The sequence below is a fragment of the Melanostigma gelatinosum genome (assembly GCF_949748355.1).
Source record: "Melanostigma gelatinosum genome assembly, chromosome: 2".
NCBI classification, from domain to species: domain Eukaryota; kingdom Metazoa; phylum Chordata; class Actinopteri; order Perciformes; family Zoarcidae; genus Melanostigma; species Melanostigma gelatinosum.
The window spans coordinates 25,761,173-25,776,583 of record NC_136635.1 but is presented as its reverse complement, the minus strand read 5'-3'; the positions used below and the strand labels follow the sequence as shown (position 1 = coordinate 25,776,583).

Below are 15,411 nucleotides of genomic sequence, written 5' to 3'. Positions count from 1 at the left end.
GGTTCACCATAGCTATGTTTTCTCTCAGGCCTTTGACTAGCAAAGGCTGCCAAAACAAAGATGGTCTTATCATTTGTCATAATGGATCCATAGTCCGAGCCCAGAAGTCTCAATTCTATGCAGGTCAACATCCAACATCCCGTTTTTTTCCCCCTTGCTGTTGAGTCAGCTCTGTACTCTCAAGAGCAAATCCTAAAAGAAAGCACGAGCTAAATGGGGTTCCATCTTTGATCTGGCGGGGTGCAAAGCCATTGGCCCACAGCCACAAAGGAGCTTAGGCAATGGAGAGGGCCTCAGAAACATGGTGTAGCTTTCCCACAATGGCTGCTGTTGCATGGACACACAGCTCTTGAGGAAGCAACATGAGAAAGACTTGGCTTGGTGAGGTTGTCTTGCTTTTATAGCTAAGCCAGGTCTCAATGCTGTTTACTCTCAGCAGCTTTGAAGCAACTCCAACTCAAGATGCTATCAGAGGTATGGATTTTAACCAAGCTCTACTTGTCATTCTTTGCTGCAAAGCAAGAGGCTGCTGTGGGGTTCAGGAGGCTAATAACTGACATGGCATGGTTAACTGTCATACAGGAGGAAAAGGAAATGGGTTTGTTCTTTATGGCGCCAACGGTGATGGTTGTGCTTCTCTTGGTCTGTCAGACAGCTATGAGCTCTGGTACTTGGATTCACATGAAGCTCAATTGAAACCTGCTGGGAGCTGAGTCCACTCTTATTGCTCCAGCAGCACATATGCATTTTTCTATTCCCTGTACCGCCGTTACTAGCTAATACACTCATTATAACCAGCTTTGGTAATGTGCACAATCAAGAACTTTAAGTGATGGACTCAACATAATCCTCTATTTCTTATCCAGTAGTGGCAGAAGACAGAAATAGTTGGGTTAGAATGGGTACGATAACAAGTATTTCATTCAAAGTGTTGAAAACATCAGGATATTCAAATCAGCAAAGGTACTTTTCATAAAGGCAAAGTAAAGCGTCACCTCGACCTGGTTTTGTTTCGCTCATGTTCAAGTTCATTGATATCAGAAGCTAACTCCTTGGAAACTCTCGTAAAAATACCTTTAAAAATATATTGTTGAATTCTCATTTGTAGCGACGTGTGCAGCCAGTTGGATGTTTAATCGTAAGTGTCTTTGTCCCTTTCAGGTACTTGCTGATCAGTCCACTCACAGATTTTTAAATCACAATACCTTCCAAGTTGGTGCGTAACCTGTGTCTATACTTATGTTATTCTTACCATAAGCTCACAGTAAGCACAAACCGAACAGTTGTTCAATCTCTATAAATCTGAAAAACACAAACTGCTGAGCAGTGACTCATATATCAGTCTATTATATACTACAGGGCTGACTGTATTAAACAAATGGCTATGCCTGCAGCTGGAAAAGAGAGGCAATATAGAGAGAGCAGAGGTTATTGTCTAATTTAAATCTTGGCTGCTTTCCCAGAGCTGTACCACATTCCAATTTGTGGCTGTGTTGCTCGGCGCTACTGACAGAGGTCCGGATGCAAATACTCTCGGGCTCCTCTCCAGAAATGCCTCGGAACTGACAATCAACAAGTTGGCATAGATTAACGATTAATGACGGGGGCATATTAGGTGAGATAATGAAGATGCACACAAATAGATGCGTTTGTGCCGTTTCTACACATGCCCCCCCCCTCGCTGTGGTCTCAATAATGTATTTACAATCATGTGCTACATACAAAGGCTCATAAAGAAAGCCAGTGCATTGCTTTCCTATAATGTCTTTGAGATCCATAATGAAATAGCAGCTGGAAAAGACATCTGTGAACACGTAGTAGTTACAGAATGGTTGAGCGGGCTCTTAGAAGCAATTAGCTATTTCAAGCGTTTTCTTCTTGGCATACTATTGTCCGTTCATCTGGTAGATTGACAGTGCACCAGGACATCATTAGCGGACATTGTTTTTCTTGTCACAGCAACCATCAGGCTAAGTGATTCACTAATGTTTTTAACAGTATTTAAACTCAAAATGTCACTTTAACATTTCCTACTTCAAAAGCAGTGCGAGATTAAGATACCGGCTTTGAATAATTACAAACACTGAGCTTCAACTTTGATTCCATATCATTGCGCTGACATTTAAAGAGATCCAGAACAAAGACACACTATACACATCTTTTCTGTCAAAAATATTCCTTTCCTCCGTGTGAAATGACAGGTTGTAGATCAAAGGCACACGGTAACCAGGAGGTCTGCTGTGTATTGAAGAGGTGCTTTTTTTAAGAGAACAAGGTAACTTAGCAAAGTGTTCACGCATGGAGAAAAAAAAAAGCAATGAATGCAAATGTGTTTCTGTTGATGACCCTCGTCAGTGTGTCCAATCAAATGCAACCATTTTCGCCACACTAAATTCCCCTAGTGATGCTATAAGGCAAACTAGAGAAAATCCATTTGTCACACAAGTACTACGCTTGCATTTACATATTATATACACACTGTGTTAAGTAAATCACAAATAATGTACACAGAAGGGTTAGTCTTAATGTCCTGTAGATGTGATTTTACGTGTTGCTTCAACATTACTGCACACAACAATTTACAAGACAATGAAGCTGAATCTGACTCTTTTTACGATTGAAAAGAACAATGGACGTTGTATTTGTACAACACAGTCTGCTCTGCACTCACACCTCTCCGTGCACATGTTGTCCAATCGCTCTTAGTTTGCCTTCATTAGGCCCATGATTGACCCGCTTCTCCAACTCTCTACCAGTATATATAATCTGCAAAGAGCATCAGAATGTGATAGCGTGGCCCAAATCACCTGGTAGCCTTTTCTTTATACTCAGAAGTGAGGAACAACTAAATGTTCATAACTCGTGACTAGCACAACCAAACCTTTTGTATTCTAACATACATTTAAAAAATCCATATATAAGCAAAGCCTGTAATGACGAAATCTGTGATTTCAACAAGGGGTGCCATGCTGAGAATACTGACTGCAGCTTTAAGTCGGAGTGAGAAACAGAATTCCCACCGTCAACTTGTCATCAGCTAATTCACCTGGAGCCAGAGGGGGGAGATACACTGAACACATAGGGAGAGTTAATCTCTTCATTCATCTTTGCTAAAGAGATCGACCCAATTAGCTTGCCTCATTGACTGACAGCCCTTGTGTTTGCTTATTCCCCCCCCCCCCCTTCTTAAATCAGGAGTTATGCAGTTTACACGGGCTCCATCTGAAGGCCTCGAAAATGATATTCGAGGGAACTATGACAGAAATAATCATGATGTCTTTATTCAAATATGTTGAGTCTGAAATATTCAGCACTGCAATTTACTGTGACTGATTAGCCAATGGAAGGTTTGCTTGGGGATAGCTCTCCAGAGTTCTGTAATTGAGGGTATTTTTGTCACACACACACATTCCTCTTTTTTTAAATGTACTTCTTTTTTTTAGCCGCTCCTAGGAGCCAGCGTACATCAGAATTATGACGCTTGCAGAAACAGCAGTATGTAGGACAGTTCATATTTTGATTGCCGTCCCTTGGAATGTGATTCCACATCTTGTTTCGTCTGATGATTTACCAAAGTGTGTCTGGCTGGAGCCCAAAGAACGGTCAGTGTTGGTTGGCCTGGTCAGATCTAGAAACTTAAAGATCAGCAGCAACAATGGCCCAGAGGACTGCCACGATACACACAATATAGAGAATGTTGATGCTAAGGTCTGCGTGCCAACGCCAACATTGTATTACAAGACATATAAGATAAAGATAAGATACGAGTCATTTTACCAACCAAAGCTACCCAATATTGTAAAAACTGATTTTGTACTAACCTATGCAGTCTTGTTTTAATAAGATAAATTAAGCTAAACAAGCAATTACAAGTGAACGTATTGCTGCACAATTTAAATACATTTTGCTGAAATACTCTGGTATGACCAGTAGCTTGTGGTGGCTAATGTTAGCAAAGTGTTGTACGACTGATATTAGCAAGTTAGTTTGCTGAACTTATGACTCTTTCCTTCTGTTAATAATAACATGTACATTATTTGGTAGTTTGCATTAGTCACAACAGTTATCACTCACTTTAAATAGCTGACAAAACATCTTGCATCAGAATAATGACTGCCTTCTCTTCACAAGTAACACCCCAAACAATATTGACAAAAGTACGGTTGTATTCCGTAGCTGGCACAGACGTACATGCAAGGCTTAAAAAAGGGATGAAAGGCATCAAATAATGAGCTGTTTCATTATAATCCTGTATGGGTAATTATGAGATTAATATGTCAATGCTGGTTTTGGCAGGTTCTGCAGCCAGGAAAGGCTATATTTACCACAGTCCTTGTGGCACATTGCACTGAAATCTGCTTTTTCACATTAAATCTCATTTATATTGTACAGAAAAAAGAGAGATGCTGTTATTCTTTTCCAAAATGCCCTCCTAATGCTCTGGGGCATGATTTGTCATTGTTATTCAGTGCTCGCGCACCTACACTTAAAACATGATCCTTCTAGATTTTAATTAAGCACCAAGGTACCTCCCAAGGGGTTCTGGCTTGGCAAAGGAAAGTACTTTGATTTATGTACTACTTTGTTGTTCTTGCTTGAAGCTTGCCTGTTATAAGGGGCCGTGGTGATGAATGAAAGAACCGGGAAATTATTCTTATTTGTTCATTAGTTGCTGTAAATAATGTATTCTTCCAACAACATCAATACCCACTAATAGTGAAGCTTTCTCTTTACATGTCATCTCTTTACCTCAACACAACATCCCAACTGGATAATGCATCTCTTTATGAGTCCCCCATACAGCAGCAAATAGCACAAAACACGGTACTCATTTGCTCAACATTATGGGATGCCATTTCAACAGCGATTGTATTTACAATTGAGTGGCTGTTAGATGAGCAATCATCAGCAAACATTGTGGCAGCTTAAAGCAGTCCCTGAAGCATAAGTGTACATATTTGTCTCAGTCATGATATCAACACACCCTCTTAATACTCTATTTACACAGTTAATATGACTTTCTGGTTCGACATATAAAGACACAAGGCTAAACAATGAACCACAATAAAACATAAAAGTGTACTAACTGTACAGTGATTTGTTAAAAACAAAACATTTTTCATCCTGTAGTAATGAGAAGCCAAGCATATTCCAGGCAGTGTTCATATGTATAATATCCCAAAAGCATTATACTCATTAGCCAAACCCTAATAGTGCCGTGTCTCTTTCTAGGTAAGCATTGCTTATTCAGTCGTCGTATAGCTTTTAGTTTTCAATCTGAAACTTTAAATATTGGCAGGAGTATAATCCAGACTACCCAGGTGTGCAGTATGCAGCTGTTTGTAATAAAAGACCACATGCCATGCAATATCATACGACAAATGTAATAATGTTCAGACAGTCATCTTTTTTTAATGAATCTGGTTACAAAAAGCTCTGTAGCTGTAGATCGTGTCATTCTTTCACTTTGTATTCGTTCGTTTCTCTGGATGAGTGTCAGCCGATCGTCTACAACGTAGAACGGTATGTTAAACGTTGCCTGGCCCGCTGTGGCACACAGCCACGTTGACGAATCAAAGCGGTAGCTGAAGATTAAAGTGAAGACGGTCAGCCACCTCGGCGACACAAGAATGGTTAGAGAGACAGACCTTGTACAAGGTCTGCTCTCCTAGATGCACATCAGAAGGTAATGGAGTCTCGGAACTACAGGGGTGCTGCAGGATCGCTACGATTAGCTCGTGGAACTGCTGAAGGTCACCACTGCTGAGCTGAGCAGCCACAAGCCCTCATAAAACCATGCAGCGTATCATTATTTTCAAAGTGTTTCATTATGGACGGTTAACCTTGGCTAACTCCGACCCCACACTTTAATCAGCTGCCTGTAATGCCTTTGAAGCAGCGTAATCATTCAGCTTCTTTTCTTGTTTATCAGCGGGAGAGACACAAATGTTGTTGGAGCCTAATTTCTTTTCTTTTTTTTAAAAGGGAGAAATCTCTTTCCACTAGGCTGTGCAGGTATTTGAAAAGTTACACCGTGAGTCAGAACCTCCAACGATGAGGAACTAGATCGGTTTCCTTGGAAGGAATGTCATTTGAAAGAACTATCAGTGGCAGTCCAGAGAGGGAAACCCTGCCAAGGCTGAGGCCTCACAGCCCATGATCTTGTTTCTACTGCTGCCATCCCGCACTATGACCACATGCGAGAGTCCACGAGCCAGCAGAAACACACACACACACACTCATCACAATAGACAAGGACATGCTGTGAATGGGCCTCGACTTCAACTCCCAAAAATATCTGAAGTCGGCTCAAAAATTTCATGGACCCCATTCATGATCCCAGTCGAGGTTCCAGGGACCGGACCTTTATTATATGGCTGGAGCTTTTACCGAGGCCGTGTCCATTGTTCCTTTTGATCATGCGAGTCATGAATACTGCATGTTTTTCATCCGACTGGAAATCTGAGGATAAAGAATCCTCAAAGCAGTGATGCTTCAGTAACATGTTGGGCAATTATAGCCAACAGAATAAAGTAAGAGTGATGTCATGAGTCAACAGTCTTTTCTAAAAAAAAAAAACGTGTTTTCTGCAGGACATCTTTGTTATGTCTTCCCTACAATATGAGGTCCTAGCAACTGCAGCATGATTAACATTTGTGTAGTAATGTTTAGGCAACTCAACGCTCTTCTTAGGGTTCGGAAAAGATTCTGATCTTAGATCAACATTGGAAAGGGTCTGTGTGTGTACTGCCTCATGCTTTAAGTAAGGTTTCCAGTTTGTACAAAGATAAAAGTACATTATAGTGAAACATATAATTCAATTTGTAAAATTAAATAAATTAGTGACTCTGCAAGAGTGAAACAATGACAGTAGATTAGAGGGCAGAAATACAAAGGAAAACAGAGTGGTTGTTGTAAATTGCTTGCAGACTATTTACATGAACATGTTATCTATAATGGATACAAAGATATTTTTGACAAAGTATAGGGAAGACATAATGTTATCTATAATGGATACAAAGATTTTTTGACAAAGTATAGAGAAGACAAAGGGCAAACATTTTCTTCCCTCCAGGGCTTCACGGTACAGCGAGGCAGTGCACTGTACTGAGATCTTGATATCATCATGAACATGAATTATGGCAAAACACAAAAGCATACATGACAGAGAGTATCAGTCTAATGCATGTACATTAAATATCCAATCAAACTGTGGCAGAGTAAGATGGCTGTTTTCCAATGTTAAAAGACTATTAAAGCTCATTTAGGAGGGGGGGGGGGTTTATAGGCTGCTCTATTATTGCTATGGTAGAGTAACTGCTGAGATAGACATTAACAATATCCAACTACCACAAACTGTCTATGTTTGAGAGGGATGAGTGTGTCCCAGCATGAACAGAATCAAGCAAAATAAGAACAATACAGTTCCTGTAAGCAACAAATACATCAGTGTATGGATTTTTAAAAGCTATGTTTTAAAGTGATGCTAACATGTGCTGTGTGACAAACAGGCTGGATTTAAAGTTGGTCTTTCTTGAACTCTGCGTCAATTGGCTCCAATGTGCGATCTATTAGACTGTTCAAATAAAACTTTTATTTACCCCCATTATTTAAGCTCTTTGTTCATCGGGTCGGAGGGATATTTGCACACCTGCTACTATTGTCGGTGCTTTTAGTGCAACCTGGTAACACGCTGCATTATGGGAATGCGTCACGTAGGAGGGGGCAGGTGAAAAAAAAGGGTGAATTAATCAAACTGCCTAACATGTAATACTACACACAAATATAAATATATTCACAGTCAACCTGATACGTGATCATTTGCTGGAACAGTGACAGCTAGATTGGAGAGAGAAATCTCACAGACAACAAATATTGTTTGGTTGACGGGGACTAATTTCTACAGGAATAATTACAATTTGAAAATAAGATATTCTGCACTGCAATTGGTACCCGACTTAAAAGTAAATATGGGGTACAGCTAAAGGAAAGACGTCTAATATAGAAATAGCAGCAATGAACTCAACTAGTCCAGCCCCGAAAATATGACCCATAAGGGGGGCATTCGTCAGTGGCCTGTGCTCCTTGAAAAGAGCTTAGGAGAGGGGCTTAAGTCAAGCTAAAAGGAGAACAGCTGAATGTTTTTGACACAGTCTGTGAGCCCATTAAGAGAATTGGACATTAGATGTATGAAACATGGCTGCCTCTCTGGAAAGCTTTTAAAAATGAATGTGTCTTAACAGCGAGGCTAACCACGAAAGGGACACAACACTTATTGAATCAGCCAACCAGAAAGTGATTGACTGGTCCTTTTGAAAACTGCTTAATTCACGGTAAAAAGCGGTTTTCAGGGGCGCTGGGAGTTTTTCCCCTTCCTTTTAATAAGTCAGCAAGGTTGAGGCTGTCAAAGATGTAGTGAGCCGAAACCAGATTAAAACAGTTTATCATGGTGGAAAAATACATCTTGTGGGGGCTCTGCTTTGATTCAAAGGGGCCACAGTACTCACACAAATAACAAAACTCGTACAGGAGGTTCATTCTACCTTTGACCTTACAAGATACACGAACCCAATCAGTAGATTCACTATGTTTCATGTCTGTGACATATAAAGAATTTAGCTAAACTTGAGTACCTGAAGTGCCTGTGGTACTCGAGTCGAGAGGTATCTCAGTCTTATCAGCAGATCATGATCCAGTCCTAAAACTCCCTCCCTCACTGACCTGTCTCTGTGTGGAACTATGACTATGGGAGTTCTTAGATTTGAAGCTTTGTGCATCTCCTCAAAAAAATGAATACTCACGCTTAAATACATGTGTTGTGTCAGACAATTTTGAAATTGAAGTGTTGATTCCTTTTTTTCTGCTATATGTGGTTTGGTCATCTTGAAAAACATTGGAATTATGACTGTTGTGTTTCATTTACAGCGTGCCGATGGATGAAATAATGACATTTTGGAGAAAAGAATAACAAGGCAAGGAGCATTTTCCTTTTGAGTAACAGACTGTATTGTACTGAATCTAAATTCAGGGATCACAAATCAGGGCAAGAAATTATTCAGAAAGGAAGCTCGTGTTTTATTTACCGTAAAATAAAATCACCAGACGACACTTTAAGTCCTCCAACTGAAAAAACAGCAACTCTTCTTTCATGACTTTGAACGTCAAAATAAACATTTTCTCCTCAGGCACTAACATGGTTTGATGGATGATGTAGTGATGTTGTGTGCATGATCAAAATCCAATAAGAACTGTGCTTCTCTTGTGGGTTCATCCACTTTGAAGCACTGACATAGATGTTTGTGAAACAGCCATGCAGCTACAAATAGTGGGGACTGTCTGGTAATCCTAAAGGAAAAACGTAAGAAAGGTACACACATGGATGGCTTATGTGAAGACGTTTGACATGTATTCTTAACTGGTTTCACACTGGAGCTTGAAGAGTGCGAGGCCTGCCTCAATGAGCCACACTGAGTAATGTAATGAAGTGGATTCATGAGCAGTGATGGCAGGATTACAGAAGGTCTTTACGAGTGCTGATCTGGGTAATGGTCTATGTCTGCCTTAGATTTCAACGCCTCTCTCATATCCACCTCATAAACAACATGAATAACCTGGTCTTACGTTTCCCACAGGTTCAGCCTGTTGGTTCAGATCATCAGATTATACTTGTAAAACAAGTTGCAATGGGACTTGGTGTGTGTGCATTGTGTCAACAGTTCAACAAAATGAAGAGAGTGACAGCTGCGATAACAGTGTGCCACAGGAATCAGAAACTATCAGGCTCAGAGTTTAATACCCAGCTGCGTTAGCTGTAGTTCGGGTCGCTTCTTCAGAAACAATCGCCGTGAACCCCTTAAAGGTCAGTCTTCATAAACATTACATGGTTTCCATCAATATGATCTATATTGATGGCGCATCGCTGTATGCCATCATTCAGCGTTCAGACATCCTGCAGGAAGTGGGGAGCTGTGCATTAACAAAATGTTAACATCTGCCCTGTGGAGACATACGTGTAGCGCAGTCAGTCAAACAGAGCAGTCGCTCTCAGAGGCAGGAACTCCAAGTACAGCGTGTCTTCGAGCGGGCGGACTAAAAATAACACCGTCTAATCTCAGTGGGAAAATTGGGTGTTTAATAAATCTGTTGAACTACATCTCCTGACAGGCTACAATTAAAAAGACTCAGCAAAACACATCAGCTATTCACTTCTCGGACATTTAAACATCGAACATGCACCTTGAAGTCATATCCATCAACTGCTGAGGTTGACAAAGCAGAAAGCCTCTGAGGTTACACCCCAGCCCCCAATACACACACCATCAGAGTGTGAGCGCACACACACACACACACACACACACACACTTAAAGCTGTGTTTGGATATGTTTAGAATGTGTGTGATGAAATGGCACCAGCTGTGTACACTGGAGAGATGCACAAGACCCCCCCCCCCCTGGTTGAGCAGAGTGTTAACCCCTTCCCTCCCGAAGATTTAGAAAGGACAGCAAAGACAAAAGAGGCCTGGCTCACGATGGTTTATGGTTTGGTCACAATAAGATGTTACTGCCGGGGGGGTGTTGCTGTAGAAGTACAGACCTTCACTAAGGCCCTTCTCTCAGTTCTTTATATCTTAGCCATTTTGTAGTTTACCTATACACATGGGTCAGTAGGTCCTACATGAGCAGGCTTCTGTTTCACCTCAGTCACCACATTTTACAGGCTTAATAAAATCCTCTGATAATTGCAGCTGCACCCCTACATCATCAAGTCAAGTCTTTACAGTCGGAACAACTTCCTAGCTGTTTAATGTTTCATATCGTAGGCAGTTGATGATATAACACAAAGGATGGCTTTTTCCCCATGTTAAGTTTAAAAAAGGTAAAACTAGAATATGTGCAGCAAAAGAGACATACTTAAAGTTGCAGTTTGAGCAGCTACTTTCTACGTAATACAACAGAAGAACAACGGGGGCTTTTGTTTACAGCGCAAACAACCAAACTATTAAACGTTGATTTCATGAACAAGCCAGTCAATAATAATTACAACCGCAATCTGATTTCATGCTGAGCATGGCATTTGTAGTCTTCCCCAACATCAGGGCACAGCAACGGTAGTTACCATGATGAGTAGTTTGTGTTGTGCAACCTGTTGCCTTCAGCTCGCTGATGGAAAAAAAGCTGAAAATTACCTTTTTTTTGTAGTGTCATGATACTAGAATTACTAATTTTGATACAACACCTCAAAATATTGATATAATTTCCGATAGAGGGAATATTTAAATAATAAGCTGTTGTGTGTGTCAACTCACTCTCTGAGAGAAGAGCAGAAAGCACAGCTGGTCCCGTGTATCCATACTGCTGAAAATTATTATCAAAACCGGTTCAAATATTCAACATTATCAATACTTCCAATATTTACGACTACACTATAGAAAACATATTTTTAATGTACGATTTTTTTAATCCAGAACAGGAATGGCAGACCCCGCCACTACCAATACAAGCTACACTATTGCGGGGCAATGAATGGAATTACATGTCTACGGCATGAAAATTGCAGATCAGCAATTGTCACACAAATGGGGTTTGATTTCATGAAAGTAGTAAGGATTGTGACTTTGGGTGAAAAGAAGCTGCCATTGATTAGTTCTGATGAGAACTTGCCTGTTGAAATGTTTTCTAAGCACAAAAGTTGCATGTCCACTCATCATCAAGCTCAACATCAACAATAATATAGGACAGACAATGTGCTATGGAGCTATTTATGCTTGTGCCATTAAATTACTCTGATGGACGGTCCATTCCCAAAGAATTAGGATGTCTCAGTGGTGCTGGTATTGGTTTTGCAAATAAACCTCAAGTGTTGGCACCGGTGCAGGTGAAGAGTTTGTATTAACATCTGTTGTTAATTTCAGTCTATGCAGATGGAGGCAATGAAAGTCCACACTAAATGGTGACTGTATGTGAAACATTATTAAACCTTGAAAGAAAGAAATAGACCAGATGGCCATAAATATGGGAATAACACCGAGTCCATTTCATGAAACCATTAAAGTCAATAACATATGACTTTTGCAAATATCAAAACCAGCCAAATCCAAACAGCTCCTCGTCTTTGCTTCGATGCTGTGCATGACTGAAAAAACACATAACTTCAACTGTCTCGCATCGCTGGCGAAAACAAGAAATTGGATGAATGAGGATTAGAAGCCAGCGTATTCGTTCAAAGTTGTCTAAACTTACAAAAAAGGCAGCTCGTATACATTTTAATGACTACAACCAGGTGTTCTTAACACAAGCCAAAGAGCCAGTGAAACTTAAGAGTCTTTATCACAGATGAATTGGAAACAACGCACCTTGAAGTAGCAACCAATCAGTAAAACTATAGTCCTTGGCAGGTGTGCCCTTGAGCATAGCTGATAAGTGTTCACTCGTAAGTAATGGTAGTGTAAGAGAAGCAGACCCGGCTTTGACATCCCCCGTCTCCAACCTGAATGCTCTGCACTTAAATGGTAAAAACTGACAGAATATAAGCCTTTACATTTGCTGTAAGGAGAGTTTTGATAAAAAGGTGTACTGTGTGTATTTCTAGCTGATTCCAGCGATTGATCTCTCTTGAGTTCATTCTGTGCGTGTTTTTCAGTTGTGTGAAGTTGTGGCGTGTGTCTCTCCAGCACCACTGTTTCTCCTTCATCTCGGTGCCAAACGAAACGGCAGCTTCATTAGTCATGACTGCAGCACCTAATTAAGTTTGTGCCACTCGTTTGGATTTTTCTGTAAATTTAAAAGATTCTCTGATGTTTCAAAGTGCCTCAGGGCCCTTCTGTCTCTGTTGTCATTAAAATTGAACATTTCCTGTGCCGGCGTTTTTGAGAGAGTACTGCCTCTTTTCAAATCAAAACTGTGAATCCAGTGAAAGTCATGCTGTTTGCAAAAAGGTGCTGTGACAGCCACTAAATAGATTAAAGAAGTAATGCCTCAGTTCTATAGGACTTGTAACCACGCCACTTCTTCTGGAGGACTAGCCGCCATGCATTGTGCTACCTTTCAGCGAGCGGATTCAAACTAATTGGAGGCTGATTTGAAAGATGCATGTAAGAGCGGCTATTCGTTCACCAAGGCATTGTAATTAGCATGAAATGCAGGCTTTGTACTCTCTCTCTCTCTCTCTCTCTCCCCCCAAACATAACTGGTGGAGATACTGGATAGACACCTTCTCGCTCTCGGCCTCCTTTTGCATTGTGGCCAATTACTGTTACAGATTGAAAATCTCACTTGACCTGGGGAATTTATGAGCAGGGATAAAAATCGCACTTCGACTCTTACGCCAATTCAAAGCGATGTAGTTTGCGTGTCTCAAGGCTGATGAAGACATGATGAAATTGGGCATATATGACAACTTGGCCACATGACAAAAGAGCTGATGAAACAGTGAGACAAACCTGGTAACTGTTTAGAGCAGCACCAGATTGCAAGGGCAAACAGCACTATGGGGCTGAATACATTTGGGTGGGGGGTGGTGTGTGTGCGCGAGGAGGGTTGGGGGATGTATGTAGGGGGCTACCATTGTTTAAACTTTGTAAAACGCTGCACTGGTGTCAGTCTGTCAAAGTGATGTACCCTCTTGCTGGTGGTACGAGGGGGGCAAGCTCCTGATGGATAACCGGACGAATAGTTCAAGTGCTCCATCCCTGAGAAAATAATCATAAAGTATCATCAGCGTTTTACATGACCTCTGCCACGCACACTTGGAGAGTTAATAAACGTGTCATACCTCAGCAATGTGAGGAGCAGGGCTGCTTGTATAGCCTACAGATGTAGGGAAGTGAATAAAGCAAACTTGTAAACAATGCAGGCCGTCTACCGCTGGGAGCGAGCAGATAAAGCGCTGGTGTACATCATGTGGCTGCTTCTATTAGTATGACAGTGTGAGGGGTTTACTGATGCCATGTTGAAGATAAGCGCTCAACACAGCGAAATGAAATGCATTCACGCTGAGCAGATCCAAAGTGTGCCGTCTATTTCTTTCTGGAGGTTTGTGATTCTATGTGCAGCTGTTTCAGCACAATCTCCAAGAGCCATCAGCAGCAACCCGGATGTGCCGAAGCTCGTTAAATACTCTGAATAAAGTTGTAATGAGTGTGGGTGGGGGGGGGGGGGGGGGGGGTATAGAAAAAGGAGCAGCTCGACATGCCAAAGGGTAAACAAGCATAACATGGCATTTAACTGCAGCCGTGTTGACGTTCTTGTAACAGGATCTGAGTCCAGCAGATCATTTTATTTTGACACTCGACACACTGTGTCATACTTTCACCACATTGTTAATGCATGTAGCCATTCTGTCATGTATATCGCTGATGCAACGCTCCATCACTGATGTCGAGGAACATGTAACTGTTTATATATATATATATAGCCAACAGCGCCCGTGGCTGTGGATCACATCACTCTGGTGAGAGTTCAGCAGTGCAGCGTGGCCGGTACGAGCTGGACCAAAGTAACGCTGTGCACTTGTCGCGTGCTCTCATTTCCATTGCTGGTTCACAACAGCAAAGTTTGTGGCAGGAGAGGGAGGTATTCATTAAGCAACTCCATAAAGACAGTAATTATTAGCGGCTAATTATTTGTCCGAGTTGGGGGGGAAACAAGTGGAAGCAACTAAGAAAATGAAAATGTGATTACTTTGAATTGAAGTTAATTATGGATGGATATTCCCTCAGCCCGGTGGGGTTACGGTGCACCAGCGTGGTCACACAACACACAACTAGACAACAGCACAAACACAGAGGGTGTTTCTCACCTTGTTGAAGTTGTAGTAGCCCAAACAGTGGGCAAAATCCAGGTTCGCTGGTTCTCCCGGAATAGAATTCCCACCAGCAGTCGGATAAAATCTTACATCCATGGTGTGTGTGTGTGTGTGTGTGTGTGTGAGAGCAGCTGTAGCGTTAGCCTACTCTGCAACCGAGATCAATTTGTTTCTGCCGTGTACAATCCCAGCGCACAGAGAGAGAGACAGAGCGAAAGAGGGAGAGAGAGAGACGGAGAAAGAGAGGCGGTGAAAGTGACCCAAGCTTTGTTGTGGGGGGGGTGAATGAGACACTGTGGTGGGGAAAGGTTCGGTGTGAAGTTTCGATATCCCTCTTCTACACCTGGTTCGGCCGCTTCATCTCGCAGGAAGCCCACGTAAAGGTTGGACTGAGCCGAATAAACTGTCCGTCAAGCGGCAGTAGACGCTGGGTGCCCATGCATTTACACACAGCTGCTGCTGCTGCTGCTGCTGTATACAAAGAAGCCACGAGACCGGCGACTGAGCGTGGGTCCACCTCCTTTTCCTCCCCCTTCAGACGCAGGAAAAAGAAGGAAAAAAAACTGCAACAAAGTAGTAATAATAACCACGAAGTAAGTCCGCGCGTC

The 15,411-nt window shown here is 41.6% G+C and overlaps 1 protein-coding gene across 1 annotated transcript in view; it reads right to left on the bottom strand.

The window, feature by feature from the left end:
* The window catches only part of tox3 (TOX high mobility group box family member 3), a 38,457-nt gene extending 23,500 nt beyond the window's left edge, over window positions 1-14,957 (bottom strand). The window contains exon 1 of the mRNA XM_079293327.1: window positions 14,798-14,957. Coding sequence (XP_079149453.1) covers window positions 14,798-14,899 — 102 coding nt within the window. The 5' untranslated portion in view covers window positions 14,900-14,957. The remainder of the gene's footprint in view (window positions 1-14,797) is intronic.
* Window positions 14,958-15,411: the final 454 nt, after the last annotated feature.